Source organism: Diospyros lotus, chromosome 13 (assembly GCF_014633365.1).
Source record: "Diospyros lotus cultivar Yz01 chromosome 13, ASM1463336v1, whole genome shotgun sequence".
NCBI classification, from domain to species: Eukaryota; Viridiplantae; Streptophyta; class Magnoliopsida; order Ericales; family Ebenaceae; genus Diospyros; species Diospyros lotus.
The window spans coordinates 31,210,060-31,232,062 of NC_068350.1; the positions used below are offsets into that span (position 1 = coordinate 31,210,060).

Below are 22,003 nucleotides of genomic sequence, written 5' to 3' on the forward strand. Positions count from 1 at the left end.
CTCCAACAAACAATGAAATGCTGAACCTCTCTATGCTTGATAAGAACAATCTTGTCATCTAAAATAGTATTAAATTTATTTTTGTATGCAAGGGTAAATGACAATGGTGATGAAGTATTAGGTCCTGAGTAAGGTTCCATAAGTGGCTAAACAAAAGGATTATCAAGAAGGTTAATATGGTCTTTGTGTGCAACAAGGTCCTTAACGTTAAATATATAGCCAAAACAAAGCAAGGTGGTCTATTAGTGACATATGCATTTGGTCCAATTTGTTTAAATATTTGAAAAGTGCATGCACTATGAGCTTATAACTTGGGGACTAATCATAGAGGAGTGAATCCCCTATATTGGATTCAGCAAGATGATGATGAATGTTAGCTAGGAGTTTTTAAAGCATTACTACTTGTAAGTCATGAATGTATTGTGTAAATGCCTTGAATGATTTAAACACTTGAACATTGTACGGCATGTAAATGAGGTCTAAAGGCTTCCTAAGTTTATCACCCTGTACCACTTCAAAAGGGTTCATACTAGTAAGCTATTGATAGAACTATTGCCCAGTGCAGTGGGAAGAAACAAGTCCTATTTCCTATGGTTCTCCCAAACCAATCATCTCAACAAGTTTCGCAAGCTATGGTTCACAACTTTGGTCTAGTCATCTGTATGAAGATGATATGCAGTAGAAAATGCGAACTTGCTGCCTACCAAATGCTATAGAGTTTCACAAAAGTAACTAATAAAGCAAACATCCTTGTTAGACTCCAGAGTCTTAGGGAGGCCATATAATTTGACAATTTCACTAAAATATATTTTTGCAATCTTAGTGGCATTGAAAGTTTTGCTACATGGGATGAAATAAGCCCGCAACCACAAAAATTGAGTCATGCTTTTCATGGGTGCATGAAAGACCCAGGACAAAATCAATGATAACATCTTTCCAGTGACAGGTAATTGGGTGTACAAGCCAATGTTTTGCTTCCTGAGTCTAGACAATTGATAGGTGCAACATTGACCAACTATGAGCCTGTTTGGTATTGTTGTGGTTTTTATGCACAACAGCTTTTTATCAACTTTTTTGAAGAAGCAGTGTTTGGTAAAGGGCAGCTTTGCTTTTAAAGTATACCTGCTTCCTTCAAGAAATCAGGTTCAGCTGCTTTTAAGCAAAATCAAGGGACCCCTTGCCTTTTATAGAAAGCACGACAGCTTTTAGTGGGACCTACAATCATCAAAAGATTATTTACTTTTACTGATTGGAAAAAATAAAAAGCTGTTCACTACTTTATCAACATTGCTTTCACAACACAATACAATAAAGTACAACATAACACAACAGCCACAGCAGAGCAATACCAAACAGACCCTATATCAATCAACTACATCTCTTTTTAGACTAGGCCTTTAAAATTGGTGCTCTTAATTCCTCGATGGTCTTGTTACGCCCAAAGTATCTTTTAAGACCTCCTACTTGAGTCCACAACACCAAGAAATCTCAGGATGTTCATTGGATACAAAGCCTACTGACTCGAAAAATATATTGGTCTTCAAGTGAAATTTATCAAAGATGCCAGGTCTCCCTTCCTTTAAAGTTGGAAAGAAATTCTCCAAAATTAGAGCATGTATCATATCCTCTTGGAGCCATTTAAAGCCTATAACCTCAATGTTTAATGTGGTTAAAGAGATGACATTAGCAACTTTATTCTCAAGACCTATGTTTCCTAGGAAAAGAATGAGCTTGTAGGTATTCAGTCCAACCGCCATGTCTATGATTTAATTTCTTTAGGATTTTAGGAAATGAAGAGCTTCAAGGTTCAAATACAGGACAAATTCTTGTAGTAACAAGTATTGGCACCTAATGACACAATGATTGGATGATTGCATAAATTCCTTGTTGGCGTAAGGCTTTTGTTTGGCTTTGTTCATCTTTTCACTGAAATAAGCAATAGGGTGGTATTCTTGACAATGAACTCCATCTATACCTATATTTGAGTGCATCACACTCCACCTCAAACATAGAGAAATTTTGATGCAAACCTGTGTATATTTTCATTTTTCATGTGTTTTCTTTCTTAATGGGTTGTTGATAGTATTTTGGCAAATTTAGCTTTCGGGGCATATTTCAGTGTAAGCTAGTTTTAGGGTCATTTTTGTATTATTTCTAATGTTTTTGTAAGAGCAGTTGCTTGTTGGGGTTCCTAGAAGATTAGTGACTTCTAGGAGGGTTCATTTGCAAAAATAAGAGTTGGATTCTGTTGGAAGCTTGAAGAGATGCTTCTCTCGGAAACTTCCAAGGTTGGTATACATAGAGGTTCCCGGCCACTTTATAGCACTTTTCAGAATTTTTCAAGAGAAGTTCTCTGCAAAGAGTTTCAGCTCCAAACCAGCTAAGGTTTTGATGACCTATGAGGTCTGGGTTTGGAGGATTTGGCCCCACATTGCCTACCAGTCCCTCCATCAATGCCATAGGTGCTAGAGGCTAGCAAAAAGGCCGCGCTTACTGCTCTGTACTAGGTCTGAAAGGGTGCTATATTCAGAGCTAGTTTTTGGAGTGCCAACAGAATCTATGCAGCTTTCATTTGATTCTAGAGCAAATACTTCTGATGATGCAACAACGCTTGTATGCACAAGGGGGACTGCAGGCAGAAGGAATCAGTCCTGAGAATGACCAGGAAGAGTATGTTAGGGAGCAACTGAATGCAGGAGTGGTGCCAGATAACATTGATGTGCATTGCTTTGCAAGTCTTATAAAGGCTTGGTTTCTAGAACTCGCAAATGGGCTATTAAACTGTCTTCTTCCAGAGGAGGTAATGCAAGCCCAGTCAGAAGAGGATTGTGTTCAGCTTATGAGGAGCCTTGCACCAATGGTAGCTCCTCTGCTGGATTGGGCAATTAACCTAATGACTGAAGTTGCTGAGTTGGAACATGTAAACAAAATGAGTGCACCTAATGTGCTATGGTGTTTGCATGCAGATCCTTTGACAGCACTAATGCACACAATCCAAGGTGATGATTTTTCACAAAATTCTGATTGTCAAGACATTGAGGGAAAGAGAAGACTCTATACTCTAATTTCAATTTGATGCAAAGAGGGACAGCAAAATGCAAAACAAACAAGAAGGATGCAGTGTTGGAACAATAGGCAGCAGTATAACACTTCTACAACTCTGTAACAACTTGAAAATTGGATTAGGAAATTTCAATCCAAGCTCTAGGGATCCTTTATCCTGAGGCAAAAAGAAAGGAAATTTTAAACCGAGGTAGATCTGACCCAAATACCTGAATATAGCACTCTTTAAGGCCCAGTATAAAGCAGTAACCACAGCTTTTTTGCTAGTCTCTTGCACCAATGGCAGCAGTGGAGGATTGGTAAGCATCGCAAGATTGAATCCTTAAAATCCAAGCCTCCAAGTCTTCAAAACTATCTGGTTTGGAGCTGGAAGTCTTTGCAGAAAACTTCTATCTTGAAAAATGCTGGAAAGTGCTATAAAGTGGCCGGGAACCCCTATTTATACCAACCCTCAAGCTTCCAAGAAAAGCCAACTCTTACTTTTGCAAATAATCCCTAGTAGAAGTCACCAATCTTTTAGGAACCCCAACAAAACAACTGCTCTTACAAAAGCACCTGAAAAATTACAAAAATGATCCAAAACTAACTTACATCAAATTATGCCCCAAAGTTAAAATTACCAAAATACCCTAAAACCCCATTAGGAAAGGAAACACTTGAAAAATGAAAATATGTACAGGTTTGCATCAAATTTGGAAGTCTCAGTATTGGGGTTTGTCATTTTTTGTCTTTCTTTGTCTTTGATTTCAAATGCCTTCATGACATTTTTTGTCTAATTGACTTACCCCCTTTCATACATTCTATGATGAGGATCCATAATGGTGTTAAACCCTTTAATAAATCGATGACTGAAAGTAGCTAATTCAGGAAAGCTCATACTTTTTGAGGTTGGCATAAAGTTTCTCTTTTCTTAGTGTAGAATAGACTTGAGTAAGATGTTTCAAATGTTGGTTCCTAGTTTTGCTATAAATAAGGATGTTGTCAAAATAAACTTAGCACAAGATGTTAGGCACTAAAGCATTAACATGTGTAAAATATGAGTATAACAAAGATGAGGATATTAAATGGATATTAATAGTGTGTTTGGGAGGGGGATGGAATGGAAATGATGAAAGAAGGTTCGCCTAATTTGGGAGAGACTAGTAATTAAATGGAATGGAAATGGATGGAAAGACTTTCCATCCATTCTCCTCCGAAGTCCTATTTTTTGTCTCCCCTGAATTGGGGGAGAATGGATGGAAAGGAAATTGATGGAAAACTTAATTGTGTATTGGCAACATTAACTTTGATATTTTTTTTTCTTAAAATTCAAATTTACCGTTGACTAAATAATGCTCCATCTTTCCATTAAAAGGGCATTAATTGTCCTTTGTTGTTTAATATCCTTCCATTTCATCCATTTCCATTGGTCTCTGATAGAACCATTACTCAATTGATTGAACTTCAACTCAAAATCAGTAGAAATTCCTCAATTACAGTAGCTTCAACAATGGATGTAGCAAAACAATGAAAGAAAACAAAATAGGCCTATTCGAGAGGGCCTGCCTCTCTCTCCCATGACTTCTCCAACAGAATTTTTCCCACACCTCTCTCTCTTTCTCTCCTCCCTTATATACCTACTCCTCCTACTCGTTCCAACTACATGCTAGATTATTCTCTTCTAACTAACTTGTGACTTTTTTAGCCTTGGGTCATTTTACTTGGTTGCCCCTATGGTCCCCCACCCCTTTCCCCTCCTTCTTTCTCCTCTGATACGTTTGTTTAATGGGAGTCCTAACAACACTCCCGCCCATAAGTCGCATCTTGTCCTCAAGGTGAAATTCTGGAAATTGAAGAAGAATCTGATGGTATGCCTCCCAGGTTGCTTCCAATGGGGGTAGCCCTTTCCATTGAATAAGGACATCAAGATTCCTTAGATTTTTCCCTGTGCCTGGCCTTATTCCCAGCAGAAATTCCGGAGACACTTTCATTTCCAGCTTAGGCTCAGCTAAAAGCTGATAAGGGATTTCGAGGGTTTCCCTAATTGCTCCTTTCGCTTTGCGCAGCTGCGACACGTGGAACACGGGATGGATAGCACTAGAAAGGGGTAAGGATAGCTTGTAGGCCACAATCCCGATCCTCTTCTCCACTGGAAAAGGCCCATAGAACCTTGGTGATAACTTCTCATTCAATCTCTTTGCCAATCTCTTTTGTCGATGGGGCCGGATTTTTACATAAACCATATCTCCCACGTCAAACTGCACATCTCGCCGCTTCCTATCTGCTAACTCTTTCATCCAAACTTGAGCCTTCAACAGTTGGGACTTTAATTCATCAAGAATGGAGTCCCGCTCCAACAACTGTTGTTCGATTGCCAAAACTGCTATAGTACCCCTCTTAAATCTCAATAATGGGGGAGGTTCATGCCCATAAACAATCTTGAACAGAGTTAATTTTGAGGATGTATGAAAGGAAGTATTGTACCAATATTCAGCCCATAAACAACTAGGTTTAGGACCTCCGTTTGACCATCGGACTGTGGGTGGTAGGAGCTGCTCCTGTTCAATTTAGTGCCCTACAATCGAAACAACTCTTCCCAAAAATGACTAACAAAAATTTTATCCCTATCGGAGACAATAGAGTTTGGAACCCCATGTAACCTAACAACCTCTTCACAAAAATCCCTGCCATGCTTGCTGCTGTGAAGGGGTGTTTTACAGCAAGGAAATGTCCATATTTGCTTAACCGATCAACCACCACCAATATTGTATCTTTCCCCCCTGACCTTGGCAGCCCTTCAATGAAATCCATAGACACATCCTCCCAGATTTGGCTTGGAATTGGAAGCGGCTGTAGCAACCCACCAGGTGATAATGCTTCATATTTATTTTGTTGGCACACAGGGCAATCACGAACATACTGTTGAATATCCCTCTTCATCCCCACCCAAAACACGTTCGAAGAGATCCTTTTATAGGTTTTGAGAACCCCGAAATGGCCTCCAATCCAACCATCATACCCCTTCTTCAGTATTAAAGGAGTCAAGGTGGAGTCTTTAGGTAGATACAGCTTCCCTTTGAACAGCAAGTGCCCATCCACCAAGGTAAAACTAGGCCTTCGAGTGGGATCAACCTTCACCTCCTTAACTATTAGTTGGAGTGTCACATCCTCCTCCACCTCCTTCTTAAGTTGGTCAAGTTGCACCACTCGAGGAACAATGAGAGTCAATAATGAAACAAAAGATTGGAGATGTGAAAGGGCATCCGCTGCTCGGTTCTCCAACCCCGGTTGATATTGAATCTCACAATCATATCCCATCAACTTTATGACCCATTTTTGGCACTCCGGACTGATCTCCCTTTGTTCCATTAAAAACTTTAAGCTTCGTTGGTCTATCTGAATAACAAATTTCCTCCTAATCAAATAGTGTCTCCACTTCCGCACCGCAAATACCATGGCCATTAGCTCTCTCTCATACACGGACTTTTGTCGACCTTTGGGATTTAGGGAATGGCTGAAAAAGGCTATAGGTCGCTGCTCCTCCATCAAAACAGCCCCCAACCCATGCCTAGATGCATTAGTCTCTACCACAAACTCCTTGGAAAAATCTGGTAAGGCCAACGCTGGTAGTTCGGTCATCACTCCTTCAAGAGATTGAAAGGCCTGTTTTGCTAATTCGTCCTAAAAAAAATTCCCCTTCCGAAGGCGGTCTGTCAATGGCCATACTAGCTTCCCATAATTCTTCACAAATCTCTGATAATACCTCGTAAGGCCCAAGAATCCCCGAAGCTCCCGTAAGGACTTAGAACTAGGCCAGTCCATGACTGCCTTAATTTTTGAATCATCCGCAGCCACCCCTTCGTGAGAAATGACGTGTTCCAAGTACTCAATCTTTTGCTGCCCAAACTGACACTTCTTCGCATTAGCATACAGCTGATGCACTGCTAACAGCCTCAAAACACACTTCAAATGTTCCTTGTGCTCAGCCATATCCTTGCTATAAACCAAAATGTCATCAAAAAATACCAAAACAAATTGGCTTAGTTACTCCTTAAAGATCTCATTTATTAAGGATTGAAATGTGGCGGGGGCATTGGTTAACCCAAACGGCATAACCAAAAATTCATAATGTCCTTCATGTGTGCGAAAAGTGGTCTTAGGAATGTCTTTAGGACTAATTCGTATTTGATGATACCCCGATTTTATGTCCAACTTGGAAAAAACAGCAACCCCATTCAATTCATCCAATAATTCTTCAATAATTGGAATGGAAAATCTATCAGGAATGGTTACCTTGTTTAAGGCTCGGTAATCAACACAAAATCTCCAACCACCATCCTTCTTCTTAACCAACAACACTGAGTTGGAAAATGGACTTACACTCGGCCTGATCAGCCCTGCTGCCAACATCTCCTTAACCAGCCTCTCGATCTCATTTTTTTGAAAGTGGGGATACCGATAAGGCCGAACATTCACTAGGGGTACGCCCGATTGCAGTGTAATCACATGGTCTCGCTTCCGATGCGGGGGTAGACCCCCCGGCTCCCCAAACACATGTTTGAACTCCATGAGCAGCTTCTACAAGCTATCTGGAACTGCCCCTCCAGCCTTGTTTTCAGCGGCAATCAAACTACCCAATTCAAGTAGCACCCCTTCCCCATTTTCCCTTAATGCCCTCATCAATGATTTCAATGTTACCAAGGTCTTACTAAGGTTGGGATCCCCATGCAGTGTCACAGTAGCCCCCCATACCTTAAATCTCATCACCAATGAGCCCCAATCAACTTGTGTCTCCCCTAGGGAAGCCAACGACTTCATTCTGAGGATCACATTTGAACTCCCTAGCTCCAATGGCAGAAAATCCTCCACTATTTCCATATTCTGCAGCTTTAAGACTACCCCCTTACACACCCCCACCCCTTGAACAGCCATACCCAACCCCATAATCACCCCATAACCTTTTGTCTGTGTCCTGGTCAGTCCTAAATTCTGCACTAATTCAGATGCTATAAAATTATGGGAAGCCCCACTATCAATTAAGACCACCACCTCTTGTCCCCCTACTTCTCCTTTTACTTTCATGGTTTGTGGAGGGGTTAATCCCACTACCGAGTTAAGGGATAGCTCCACCACCTCCCTTAATTTGACCTAGTCTCCCCCTTCCCCTGATTCATCCCTTGTTTTAGCCTCCAGTACATCTTCTTCTTCCTCATCCCTTTCCTCCTCATAAATCACCATTACTTGCAGCTCCCTATTCTTGCATTTATGACCCACTGAATACTTCTTGTCACAACGGAAACATAACCCCTTCCCCCGTTTGACCTGCAACTCACTCTCACTCAACTTCTTGAAAGGGGGAGTACTCCACTTACCTACAGCCGATGGCCGATGTGAGGCGGCAATGTTGGTTGTTGCCAACTTTGGCTGAAGGTTTGTTGTTGGAGTGGAAGGGGCTAATACCCGAGTTGGGTTTGATCCCAAATGACCCCCACGAACCACCTGATTCCTCTCCTCGATCTGTTGGGCCAGCTCCATCATCTGCTCCAGTCCGTTTGGCCGCAATACCCTCATCTCCACCCGGATATCCGACCTCAGGCCATTTATAAAATGACCCTCAAGGAATGCGTCTGGAAGCTCTTCAAGGGACGAAGCCAATGTTTCAAAGCAGAGGCGGTAGTCCTTGACGGACCCGGTCTGCCTAAGCGCGAGGAACCTCTCCTCCGCTGTGCCTTCTTGAGTCAATCGGAATCGACTTACCAACAACGCCTTGAGCTCCTCCCAACTCCTCACTTGCCATCGCCTTTGCTCCCATTGAAACCAGGTGAAAGCAACCCCTTCAAAACAGAGCGCGGTTGAGTCCAGTTTCTCTACGTCGGCCAAACGGTTCACGGCGAAGTAACGCTCCGCCCTAAAGACCCACCCATCAGGGTCGTCTCCCTCAAATAAGGGCATTTCTAAGCGTCGACCCCTAGTCTCTAGCCTTCCGAAGCCTTCGGTCACATCGCCTTCGTCTCTTGCCCGTTCTCTCACCCCTAGCGTCTCGTCCATGGCAAAGGAAGAACCCATGGGTACATTGTCCTCTCCTCGTTTCCCCTTCCTATCCTTCTCCTGCGACTCCCACTTCTCTATCAGTAAGTTGAATTGGTCCAGCATCATCGTCATGTTCTTCTCTATGTTATGCACCTTCTGGAATTCATTCCTCATAGAATCCAACCCGACTTGCAATCCCTCCATTTGTCCTTCTATCTGTTGTTGATAAGTCTCCAACCTCTCTAACTCACCCACTCTCTCAAAAACGGATATCCCCATGAATCAATGCTCTGATATCAAATGATAGAACTATTACTCGATTGATTGAACTTTAACTCAAAATCAATAGGAATTCCTCAATTACAGTAGCTTCAACAATGGATGTAGCAAAACAATGAAAGAAAACAAAATAGGCCTATTCGAGAGGGCCTCTCTCTCCCATGACTTCTCCAACAGAATTTTTCCCACACCTCTCTCTCTTTCTCTCTTTCCTTATATACCTACTCCTCCCACTCATTCCAACCACATTCTAGATTATTCTTTTCTAACTAACTTGTGACTTTTTTAGCCTTGGGTCATTTTACTTGGTTGCCCTCTGTGGTCCCCCACCCCTTTCCCCTCATTTCTCCTCTGATACATTTGTTTAATGGGAGTCCTAACAACCCAAACAAGGAAAAAGATTTTACATTACTTTCCATCCCATAGTCAGTCTCTTTTAAAGGATGAAAGAAATTTTTTTGTGCCATTCCACTCAATTACTAACTCTGTCCCAAACGAAGTATTTAGTGCTGGAGTATGGGTCTTGTTATAGGAGTAGATGCATTGGTTAGGGAAGACACTAGAGAATGGGAGAAGGAAGGATCTTGTGACTGCTGTGAGGGACCTACTGAATATTGAGTGTGCTGGCTGGGTTGTTGACAATGGTGAGGGTTCTGGCAAAGAGGTGATTGTGCCAATGAGGTTGGTGGTCACCAGCCTCCAATCGGACTTAGTTGCCAGGGTTTTGGTGTGAATACTAATGTGCTTTCAATCGCTTGATGCTAGCGGTGAAGATGACCACTTTTTCTACAAAGTTTTTGATGCTTCAAAGTGTCAACTCCTTAGAGCTGGCAAGGGAGAATTCCAGTTATGAGAGAGAGAGAGAGATGAGAGAGAAGCTTTCAGAATATTCCCATTGCGTATCTTTTTGGGTTGCTCAGTACATGTATATATATAGTCCGTTAGCTATTGTGTCCTCTAGAATGTACACTAGGGAAAGCTAGCTATAATCGCCTAGGTACAACACTAATAGCTCACCAAAATTTTGGACTATCCTACCCTTAGACTATGACAATACCCCTTCCCTTGAAGACATTTCTTGTTCTCAAGAAATTACAAAAGCTGAGCAACTCGGGAAAATTGCTTGAGTAGGTCAGGTAGGTACTCCCATTTTGTGTGATCTGGGTGATAGTGGGTCTATTGCACTAGCACCTGTGTAATGGAAATAGAATTTTGATAGATCACCCTCTTGTCCAGCACTGCGAGGGATTCCTCCCTTACTTCTAAGTTCGCTTCCAAGGGAGAAAGGTCTGAACTTACATAGTCAAGGGGCCCTATTGACCGCTTCAGCAAGGAGATATGGAAAACAAGATGAATCCCTACTCCTTTGGGTAACTGTAATCTATAGACTAGGTTCCCCACTTTGGCTACCACTCGGCAACTTGGTGGGAAGGTGTCTAGCCAATAGTAGCTGTTGCTGGAACCTCTTTACCTTAAAGTAAACCATGTCACCCACCTCAAAGCTTCTTTCACTTCTCTTCCTGTCGGCATGCTGCTTCATCCGGTTCTGTGCCACCACTAATTCTCTCTTGATCACCTGTAATGCTTCTTGTCTCTACTATAAGTATTGATTTGTAGCCAACTCCACCTTAGAGTATTGCATAACTGCGAGTATCAATGGGGGGTTTGTATCTGAAAAAGGGCTTCGAACGGGGATCTTCTTAAGGATTGATGGTAATTGTAATTTTATCACCATTGGGCCAAGGGCAGCCACTTGTTTCAACTCTTCGGTTTAGAGTAGCAAAAGCATCGGAGATAGGATTCCAGGCATTGGTTGACTCTTTCGGCATGTCCATCAATTTTCGGGTGGTAGGCCGTTGACATACGTAGTCGCACTCATGGCTGTTTGAACAATTCCTTCCAAAAGTGACTGGTAAACACCTTATCCCTGTTCGATACAATCAATAGTGGCAACCCATGTATCTTCACGACCGCATCTAGTAGCAATCATACCACTTCAAGGGGCTGTAAGTGGGTGAGCTATGCTTAAAAAATGGTTGAACTTCGTCAATCTGTCCACTACCACTAGTATGTATTCTTACCCTTTGATCTCGGCAACCCCTCCACGAAATCCATGGAAATCTGTTGCCACGCCTACTCCAGAATGTCTATAGGTTGGAGCAAGCCCGAATAAGGAACCTGCTCGTGTTTACAACGCTGGCAAATGGAACACTCCAGCACAAACACTGTCACATCCTTCTTTAATCTTGGCTATTGGAAGAGTTGCCTGACCTTGTTGTAAGTGACATTCATACCTGAATGTTGTCTAATGGGGGAGTTATGTAAGGATTGTAAAATCCTCCTTTTAAGCTGCACATCATCTCCTATAACGAATTTTCCTTTGTATCGTAGCATTCCAACTTTCAAGTTGTATCTGTTGTACTCAGTTGGCAGCCAATTGGGCCATAAGATCCTTTGCCCAAGGGGTTTGTTCATAGCTATCTGATACTTCTTTCACCCAATTGGGCACCAAGGCTGAAACTACCCAACATTCCTCGGCCTCCTCCCTTCTTGACAATGCATCAGCCACTGTATTCTCCTTTCTTTTTTTGTATTGTATCATGTAGTCCAATCCCAATAGCTTGGTTATGCCCTTTTTTTGTAACTAAGTGTGCAACTTATGTTGCATTAAGAACTTGAGGTTCTCATGGTCCGTTTTTATCACGAATGGACTCCTTTCTAGGTAGTACCTCCACTTCTCCACTACCATGAGGACTGCAATTAATTCCTTGTTGTAGACGCTCAACCCCTAGTGTTTTGGAGCCATGGCTTGGCTGAGAAAAGCTATGGGTTTTTCTTCTTGTACTAGGATGACACCCGCCCTCGACTCACAAGCATATGTCTCTAATGTAAAGGGTTTGGAGAACTCGAAAAGAGCTAGGATTAGAGCCTGTGTCATGGCCTCCTTAAGGGTGCAAAAGGCTCTTTGCCTTGGAATTCCATTGAAACCCATTTTTCTTTATGAATTTTCTGTAGTACCCCCGTCAGTTCAAGGAATACCCTTAATTCCTTCACCGTCTGTGGTGTTGGCCTTTCCACCATGGTTGCAATTTTTCTTAGATCAGTGCTGACTCCATTCCACATGATTATGTGACTCAAATACTCCACCCTTCTTTCTGCGAAAGTACACTTAAATCTCTTCACAAACAATTGGTTAGATTTGAGAATTTGAAAGGCAGTTTGTAGGTGGCTCAAGTGTTGATTGAAATTTGGGCTTTATGTGAGTATGTCATCAAAGAAAACAAGAATGAATTTTTGAAGGTGAGGACCAAAGATGTGATTCATCAAAGTTTGGAAAGTGGTAGGTGCATTTGGTTAGGCTGAAGGGCATAACCAAGAACTCATATAGGCCTTGGTGAGTTCAGAATGCAATTTTGGGAATATCTTTGGGGCTCATCCTAATTTGGTGGTGTCCGGATCTTAAATCCAGCTTAAAAAATATGGTGGCCCCAGATAATTTGTCAAGAAGGTCCTCTATGATAGGGATGGGGATTTGGGTCTTGATGGTATGGGAATTTAATTGATGATAATTGACACATAGCCTCCATGATCCATCCTTCTTTTTTACGAGAAGGATTGAGGAGGCAAATGGGCTTTGACTCAGTTGTATTATGGATTTGGACAGCATGTCTTTCACTAATCTTTTGATTTTTGCTTTTTTGGAAGGGTGAGTATCGATGGGACCGGACATTAACGGGTTCAGTATTGGGTCGTGAATGGATGGTGTGTTCTAGGAATCGGTTTGGGGGTAAGGTAGTCCTCAAATTCAGCCAATAATGAATGTAAAGAGTCGTAAGATTGTACCTCGCTCGGAGGGGTCACTACAGCATCCAAGTTGAACCAAGAATGATCAACTGCTGCCTCTCCTTCGGTATTCCCTTGTTCCTCTGCCAACACGATTGCATACAAAGAGTGCAGTTGAGCTATGGCAGCTCCCCCATGCTCAGTCAGTTTTTTTAAGTTGCTGCTAGAAATCACTTTACACTCCCCCTCCTCTAAACACCCTATTAACGTCAATCTCTTGCCTTCCTTTTCGAAAGCTACTTCTAACGTATTAAAATCAAATATCAAGGGGCTCACCGTCTTCATCCAATCAACGCCTGACACGATATGGCAACCTCCCAAATGCAGTATTCTCAATTCAGTGGTGAATTCATGCCCCTGCATCCTCCATGTGAAGTCCCTGCACCTATATTTACTGATCATTTTGCTACCGTTTGCAACTGTAACAGCTAAGGGAAGGGTTGCGTGCAAGGGGCACCGCAACTCTCTAACCATGTCCTCATCCAAGAAGCTGCGTGCTTTCACTGTCAATGAGGACTATCACTCCTTTCTTTCCCACCATCCCCTTGATCTTTGATTATTTTCTTTGAGGGGCAACCCTCTAGGGCGTTAAGGATATTTGCCCTCCTCCGTTGGCTCCATCGCCCTCCTTTTCTTGCTCCCCGATTTCTTCTTCTTCTTCTTCTTCTCCTTCCTCCTCTTGCCCTTCCATTTGCATTTGTTGTTTTCTACACTAATGACCAGGTGCATATTTCTCCCTGCATCTAAAGCATAGCCCCATTTGGCGCTTCTACTCTAATGTGAGAGGCTTCAAAGGAACAGGACTAAGGGATCCTCGAGGTGCATAGGTCCCTTTTGTAATCAGTAAGTTGTTGCCCTTAAACTGGCCCCCCTGCACTACCTTGCCAATTACTTCTCCCGTATCCCTTCGACGCTATCTTATGCTTCTTAACAAATGCTTCCAATGATAATTCATGAAAACGGGCTTCTCAGCCACTTGTCTTACCGAAGTAGGCTGCAGTATTTTAACTATAGGCCTTAGCTTTTCTCTCAGCCCACGGAGGAAGCTAGACACGAAATAATGCTCATCCAGTGTCGAGTGAACTTGTCTTATCACCGACTTAAGCTCCTCAATCCTCACTAGGTACTCTTCCACTGTTTCTTCCTGCTTCAATTTGTTAAATTCTTCCACAATATCAGTTAGGTTTCGTTCCCCAAAACGAGCACAGAACTTGTCGAGAAACTCAGGCCACCTCCATTCTACTCTCTGTTCGCTCCACCCTTGAAACCATGAATTTGCCATGTCATTCACAGAGGCAGCTGCCATGTTTACCTGTTCCCTTTGGCCATTCGGTAGTGGTAAAAATAATGCTCGCAACGTCTGACCCACCACCGAGGTTTATCCCCTTCAAACATCGGGATTTCGAGTCTCGGTGGAGGGGGATTATTCTGGTTTGTTAGGGATCCCCTAAGAGACCCTTCAGCAGCATACTCTGTACGTTTGGCCGACCCCTCGGTCCGGGAAAGATGGGTGATGTCGTGGCTATCAGGAGAAGATGGCGAGGGCAGCACTCAGTTGCTAGCTCAAACCCGAAAGCTCTTCCCAGATGTTCCTCTCCATCAGCGACACATCTTTTCGGATGTGGTTGACTTCCTCCTGGGTGTGTTGAACCCCAGCTTCAACCGTCTCTAGCCTCTCGTCTACCTGCTCATGGTTCTGTCGAAAGCCCACTTCCAAGGCGTCCAACCTCGACTCCAGCTGTTTTGTCCTTGTGCCTTCAGCCATCCTCACCTCAAATCCTTCCTCGTTTGACAATGGCTAATCACCGAATGCGTTTGACACTGGGCGTCGCCAACTCCGACGGACCTCCCGCACCTGTCTTTCACTCCAGTCGCAACCTTCTGTGCCGTCCGCTTCACCCTCCGACTGACTCACGATCGCTGCAGAACATCCCTTACAGTCGCGAACACCTGGTGGCTGTGACACCCTTCCTCGCCCACGTCGCCAACTCCGACGGAGCACCCGCACTTGTCTTCTGCTCTAGTCGCAACCCTCTGTGCCATTCGCTTCACCCTTCGACTAACTCACGATCACTGCAGAACGTCCGTTACAGTTGTGAACGCCTGGTGGTTCGCGTCACTCTTCGATGGACTGCCGCTTGCGAACGACCGTCCGTTCGCGTCGCCTCCAGCGTGCTGGCCGGTCGACCCACCTCCGTCCAGGTACCAAGGACGCCGACTCTGATACCAATTGTCAGCTCCTTAGAGTTGGCATTCCGGCTATGAGAGAGAGAGAGAGAGAAGCTTTCAGAATATTCTTATTGCATATCTTTTTGGGCTGCTTAGTACATGTATATATATATAGTCCGTTAGCTGTTGTATCCTCTGGAATGTACACCAGGGAAAGCTAGCTATAACCGCCTAGGTACAACACTAATAGTTCACCAAAATTTTGGACTATCCTACCCTTTGGTTATGTCACAAAGATGGCTTTTGCTCTCTGTGACACCCTAATGGGTTCTGCATGGAAGTTGTTTTTCTTTTTGTTTATGAGGCCATGTGAATGTTGTTGGATTGTTGCTGATGTAATGTTGGGAACTGATGGAAGCTGGTTGCTATAATGTTGAAAACTGATGGGGTGCAGGTTGCTGTATGGTAGAAACTGATGGACTGCTGCTGGTTGCTGTAATTTCTCGAGTTAGTTGCTGTTGATGGCTGTGAGTATGGTTGCTGAAAAGTGTAGAACAGTTGTGATTTGCAGTGGATTACAAGAATGGATTCAAGTTGGGATTCTGATGCCAAAATTGATCAGGGGTAGAAACTTGATAGCAGAAAATTGGAGAAGAAAGAAGAAAATTAGAGAGGCGGGAGGAGAAATCTGCGGAAAAGAAAGAAGAAGTAGAGAGAGAGGGAGATCCCAGAGGGAGAATCGTCAAATCTTTATTCCAAAATCAACTATCTCTTGATTACATTGCTAATGCCTATTCATATGCTAAAGTTCAAGTAAAAAGATAATACTTCAAGTTACAGTTATCCAGGCAAATCTACTAAACCAAACGCCAAAATCAAAAATAAAATAAACCAAAAATTATGTAGATCAAATTTCCATTGTTACTGGTTAAGTTATTATATTCTTCCCTTTAAGCGGCCTTTTCTTTGTTATAATCTCCACAGAATGCCAATATTGTATCTTTTGCCTTCTAAAATTTATAACTGCCTCAGAGGGATCCAATGTTGGCATTCTATGCTTCTGGTTAAGTTATTGTATCTGTTTCAATGATATTGGGATACAATGAGAATAATCTAGCCACGTGAGACTTAATTAGATATAGTTTGAATTTTGAATTTGATTAATTGAGAAGATAATTTACTTTGGAAATCATCTCAGCTAACAATTTAAATATCAATTTGAAATGTTTTGAAGTAGTCAAAACAGAAAATGGAGGTGGAATTTATCATTATCCAACATGTATTTGGTTTGGATAATGGGATTATAATTTATGAATTAAATAAATGATTAATTAATTTTTCGATAAAAATCTTTTGAAATATTCATTATTTTACAACAAATACATTAGGATAGAGTTGCATTTTGAACTGAACTACTTGTGCATGGTCTTCACTGATGGTTAAGTTCCTTTTCTTTCTTATTCTTGTTTATTTATCTATTTGATAAACTATAACTGAATATTGAAATTCCTTTTGAATTGATGCAAACTACCAAATCATATGCAAGACCTCTATCAATGCAGGGCCAAGGTCTCGGAAAGGCTCTTGTCGAAAAGCTTATAAGGGCTCTTTTGCAACGGGACATTGGCAATATTACTCTCTTTGCAGACAGTCAAGGTTTGTCCTTTAATGTTGAAATCTTGATGTGATCAAAATAAGCAACCTGTATTTTTAATCTGGAAGCACGAATTATTCTGTAGATCGAGAGACTACGAGCTCATATATTGACTATATCTAGAAGTTTCAACTTCTTTCACTGACAAGTAACACCTGAATCTTAAGTCGTTCTATCGGGCCAGACAGGCCTACATATGCGGTTATCAAGTGGGGGCAAAATGACGAAATTGCCCCCGCCCACTTTGCAAATTTGCTACGTGGGCCACTGCCTTGCTCTCTTGCCTCCCCTCCCATGGCTGCCTCACCGCTGCTTTGCCTTACCGCCGCGTCTCGCTGCCATGTCGTCGTCACCTCGCTGCCATTGCCTCGCCTCGCCTCATCGACCATCGCTGCATCTTCAAGATGCAACGATGGTCGGCGAGGCGAGGCAGCGGCGAGGCGGCGGCCGTGGGAGGCGAGAGGAAAGAGGAGAGGAGAGAAGGGGACAATTTTGTCTTTTTGCCCCCTTTCTTAATGGTTTTGATTCTTTAAGCTCTGATTTTGACTCTGTTCTGTTACATTATGGTTGCAGTGGTGGAATTTTATCGGAACTTAGGTTTCCAAGCCGACCCAGAAGGCATCAAAGGTATGTTTTGGTACCCAAGATATTAGTTGCTTTGCACCACCCCCAACGCCTCAAGTATTAGTTCACTCGATGTTAGCAAAGCTCAGTTAATGACAATATTGCAAGATTACAAGTGCTCCATGCTGTATGTTTGAAATTCAGCATGGAGTTCGTAACTTATGCAATTAAAACTGGCTGTTGGATGATATTTATGATATCATGCTTTTAAAATGGGGCGGACTCCTAGTCCAAGGTGGCCCCTGCATTCAAGAAAAAAAGAAAAATAAATAAAAACTCACGTACTGTTTAGTAATTCTTTTTGTGTTTTCAATTTTGTATTTGATTTTACTTTTTTATCGTTCGTTCTTCTTCGTTTGAGGAATTCTGTGATGCGTATGGATAGTAATATTTTGTACAATGCAGAAGGTGCCTACAATAGGTGTATGAGCCTTGATCTCTTGCCTAATGCTGCTGATGTGGCAACAGATCATTGGGGGGTGTGGGCTCCAATTATGGGTGGATCCCACTCCCAAGAATCTGTTGCCTCGTCAGTATCACGCGGGCAACAAAGTAGGAGTGCAATTTTGTTCACCCCCTTTATCAGGGGTGAACATGACCCCCAATACTTTGGAGGTCAAATTTAACAAAGGGGGACAGCGGATCAATTTGACCCCCAAAGGACTGTTTGGCTGTCCCCCTCTCTGTTCAATTTGACCCCCAAAGGACTGGGGTTATGTTCACCCCTGTTAAAGGGGGTGAACAAAATTGCACTCACAAATTAGTTTTCATAAATGTATTATACAAGAATAATGTTATGAATCACGATTGATGTGTTGTATTTTTATTGAATGAGATATTAAGTAGAGAAGATAATGACATCATCATAAGGACACATAATATCATTAACCTCTCTAATGAAGAAGTGTTCATAATTAATGACATTGATTAATCATGACTCATAATATTATTTATTATACAATTATTGTAAGCAAAGACTTGTAAGTGTAGAATCTCTCTCGGGTATGGGTACCCAGAAGTTTCTCTTCTTCCTCTCCATTGGTTCAGTGATTCCTGGACCAGCTGGTGGTCTCATCAGGGGCGGGAGAGTTTTTTTGACTTTGGTTCATTCCGTAGATATTTTGTTAAGAACCTACCTTTGTAGCCATTTTGACAAATTAAAACTATTACAATCAAAGTCATAGTTTAATGTTGTAGCATACATAATATCTTCCACAACAATATCGCTTTCGATTTAGTCATATTTTTATGGTATTTTCTATTTTCTCAAGGTTAACTTTAATTGAATTCTCACATTGTGTTTTTTAGTCTTCACACGAAGGGCATTAAAAGTTTTTTTTTTTTTACTTTTTTAAAAGTTTTATTTTCTTATGAATTCAAGAATGCTACTTTCGTAAAATATATTTGTAAGTATTAAGAATAATTATAGAAACACATTTGAGGTTTGTTAAAATATACTTTTTTTTATTAAATTTTTGTAAGCATTTTGGAAACATACTTGGAACATTTTTTAACCTAATAGAAATTTACTTTTAAGGTTTAAATTTTAATAAAGAAAAATTTTGCAAAAATAGTATATAGATTTTCCAAAGATTAATAAAAGTGTTTGATAAATTTATAAAATTAAAAAATCATTTCAAAAGTTTTAAGTATCAAAAAGTTTATTATAAATGGGGGTGCAATGGAAATTTGTTGACCTCAAATTTGACTTTGATAGAAAATAATTGGGCTTGGGTTCGAGCTCGAGCTCAACTTAAGTTTAAAAACTTGTTTGAGCTTGAGCTTATTTGACATGAGCTAGGCTCAAGCTTGAGCTTGTAAGAAGTTTGTCATGAGATCAGCTTGGTAACAAGTATCAAGTATTTTTTGTATTTTTGATAATTAATTATAATCAACAAATAATAACTTCAAATTATAATAAATATAACATCAATCACCAATTATTGTAATAAAAATAAATATGGAAATCAATTACTTATCTATAAAATACAACATAAAATAATTGCTACAAATATCAATTTACAATTTTAAATTGCAATATTAATCACAATTATATATTTCAAACCACAAATATTAACCATCAATCAAAATACTAACTTTTTGTCTAAAGTCTCTAAAAATTTCAGTGATGTCTTTATCCTATAAATAAAAATATTAAAATTAATGATTTTTATCAATATCAACTTAATAATAAATAATATTTACTTTTCTTTTCATTTTGATGCCATAAAAAGCTCTAAATCAATCCTGATAACATAGCAACATTTAAACTGTGTTTGTTCCTAAATTTAAATGGTAATGATCTATAACTCAACCATTAGCACTAAAAGTCAGTTTTTAATACAATTGTGGTAATGAGATCTTACACGAGATATGGAACTTCAAATTATTTGTTTTCCACCATTCAAGACATCGGTGACAAGATTCTCATCATTAGAAATGTGAACTTTAACATGCTCATCAATGATGCATGTAAATAGGTCGAAGATGTTGTTTCAACATTTTCGAGATTTTTTTCGTTTTAAAAATTTTGAAAACAGGTATAAACGTTTTTTAGGCCATTTCTATAATTTTATAAATATTTTAGGGGGCGCTTGGTATAAGAGAAATTTTAAGATTTTTGAAAATGTTAAGTTGAAAATTTATATTCTTATATTTAGTACAATTTTTTTATAAAAAGAATTCTAGGAAATAGGATTCTTGAAAATAATTTTTAAGTAATTTTTTCATGAAAAGATTTTCATGGGTGTTGGGAATCCAAGTTTCTCATAGATTTGTAAATATTTTTAAGAAAAAAAAAAGATTAAAACACTCCTTACCTTTTTATAATCTCATACAAACATATTATATGTTATATATATACACATACGCTATATATACATAATGTATAAAAAAAATGACATTTCTTTTTTATCTTCTAAATATGTGGGTCCTAATATTTTATATAATAGAAGGAATTTATTATTTTTAAATAAAAAAAATTAAATAAGGGTAATTTTGAAAAAAGAATATAAATTTTCAAGAATGTTGCATATAAATCAAATATAGAAATTTAAAATTTTTATAAAAGAATACTTAATATTCCTGAGAATGTTTAATTCAAACATAGGGCGAGAGTAATTGTAACCAATAAACTAAACAAATAAAAATTTTAATTTTTGTTAGATTAGTGTGTAGATAATTAATTAATTTTATAAAATATATGTCAATCTATATTCATATAATTTAGAAAATTAATAATACAGATATATAAATCAATCTCTATTATATATAGAAGGCTGGCAAGTTTCTCGATCTCTAACGTGGACACATTTATATTCTCAAACTAATCATATAGTCCACATCCGTACAACTTTAAGTATTAACCCACTAAATTTACATTAAAATACATTTGAACACAAAAGTTTCCAATAATGTCATTTGAAATTTGGAATCGGGAATGCTTATATTTCATACTTTTCTATTTTACAATATTCAAATCCAATAGTAAATTTAGACCAAAATCCAAATACCCTAGATAATGTACTTGGCAAATTATTTGAGATTTCCTAGTTCAAATGACAAACAATAAGATGTGTTGTTACTTAATACAACAATTAATTTATAGTATAGTCTCAACTTAAAATAATTTTGAGAGTTTCAAGTCCGAATACAAGTGATCCCGAGGCCTACTTGGATGGAGATGATCAGAAGACTTATAAATCTGGATATTGATGATCAGGAAAATTATAAATCTGAATGCAAAGGATCTTAGATGTCTTGATGACCAAGTGTCCTAATGCTCAGGTGTCTTCTTGCTGATCGAGTGCCCTAATGATCAGGTGTCCTCTTAATGATCGGATGCCTTGTTGATTAGGTACCTTACTGAGAAAAATAACCAGTTATGGGTGCGGATAGGTATTCCCGCACAAACCCTTTAATTCCTAAGTCAGTCTTCAAGTGTTTTAGCGCATGAATGAAGTTTATGATTAAAGTGAACTTACTTAAGATAGGAAATGGCTCCCCTATTTATAGAGAAGGGAGAGGAGGGGACACGTGGCAGTTGCCCCAGATTTTTAGGACAAACATATCACGTGGAAGTTTGGAATATTCTTGTGGGTTCTAAGGGTGGCAGATTGTATGGTCAGACTTAGAGAATAGGGGTGGCTGAATTTTGATAAGCATGATCGGGTAGAGTGCACTCTACTCAGTCATGGCGAGTGAAGAGCTTTTTACTCGGCCTTGTCATCCTTTTAGTCTTTCTATTCCCTTGTGTTTGCTTCGAATACTTATTGCTTGGCAAAGTCTTCTTCAAAGATGAATTTATTGGGCTTTCGAGTGGGTAAGGTCATGAATGATCAAGTAGAGTGCGCTTCACTCAGT

At 40.2% G+C, this 22,003-nt stretch overlaps 2 protein-coding genes across 5 annotated transcripts in view; one reads left to right on the plus strand and one right to left on the minus strand.

Moving 5' to 3' along the window:
* The window catches only part of LOC127788711 (histone acetyltransferase TAP1), a 32,197-nt gene extending 14,261 nt beyond the window's left edge, over positions 1 to 17,936 (plus strand). The window contains exons 7-8 of one of the 3 annotated variants that reach the window (XM_052317299.1): positions 16,910 to 17,019; positions 17,591 to 17,936. In XM_052317299.1, the coding sequence (XP_052173259.1) occupies positions 16,910 to 17,019; positions 17,591 to 17,705 (225 nt within the window). In that variant the 3' untranslated portion in view covers positions 17,706 to 17,936. Of the gene's footprint in view, positions 1 to 15,817; positions 16,408 to 16,909; positions 17,020 to 17,590 lie in introns of those variants that run through there. The other 2 variants (XM_052317300.1, XM_052317301.1) reach the window with 2 other exon arrangements.
* On the minus strand, positions 252 to 15,478 carry LOC127788712 (uncharacterized). Of its 2 annotated transcripts, XR_008020445.1 has the most exons (3): positions 13,195 to 15,478; positions 3,273 to 3,618; positions 252 to 1,215 (listed from the first exon to the last, which is right to left on the minus strand). XR_008020445.1 is itself a non-coding variant. In XM_052317303.1 (2 exons), exons 1-2 carry the CDS (start codon positions 13,666 to 13,668, stop codon positions 1,156 to 1,158), a joined length of 534 nt encoding a protein of 177 aa, XP_052173263.1. In that variant the 5' UTR covers positions 13,669 to 15,478; the 3' UTR covers positions 252 to 1,155. The 2 variants fall into 2 exon arrangements, 1 of the variants encoding a protein (XP_052173263.1); XM_052317303.1 differs by lacking the exon at positions 3,273 to 3,618.
* Positions 17,937 to 22,003: the final 4,067 nt, after the last annotated feature.

Excerpts from the sequence above, each read along its gene's own strand:
- LOC127788712 (XM_052317303.1), bottom strand. The coding sequence starts at position 13,668 with ATGGTTAGAGAGTTGCGGTGCCCCTTGCACGCAACCCTTCCCTTAGCT. Across the intron at positions 1,216-13,194 it reads TAGTGACCCCTCCGAGCGAG|GTCCCACTAAAAGCTGTCGT; the intron begins GTACAATCTTAC and ends TGATGATTGTAG.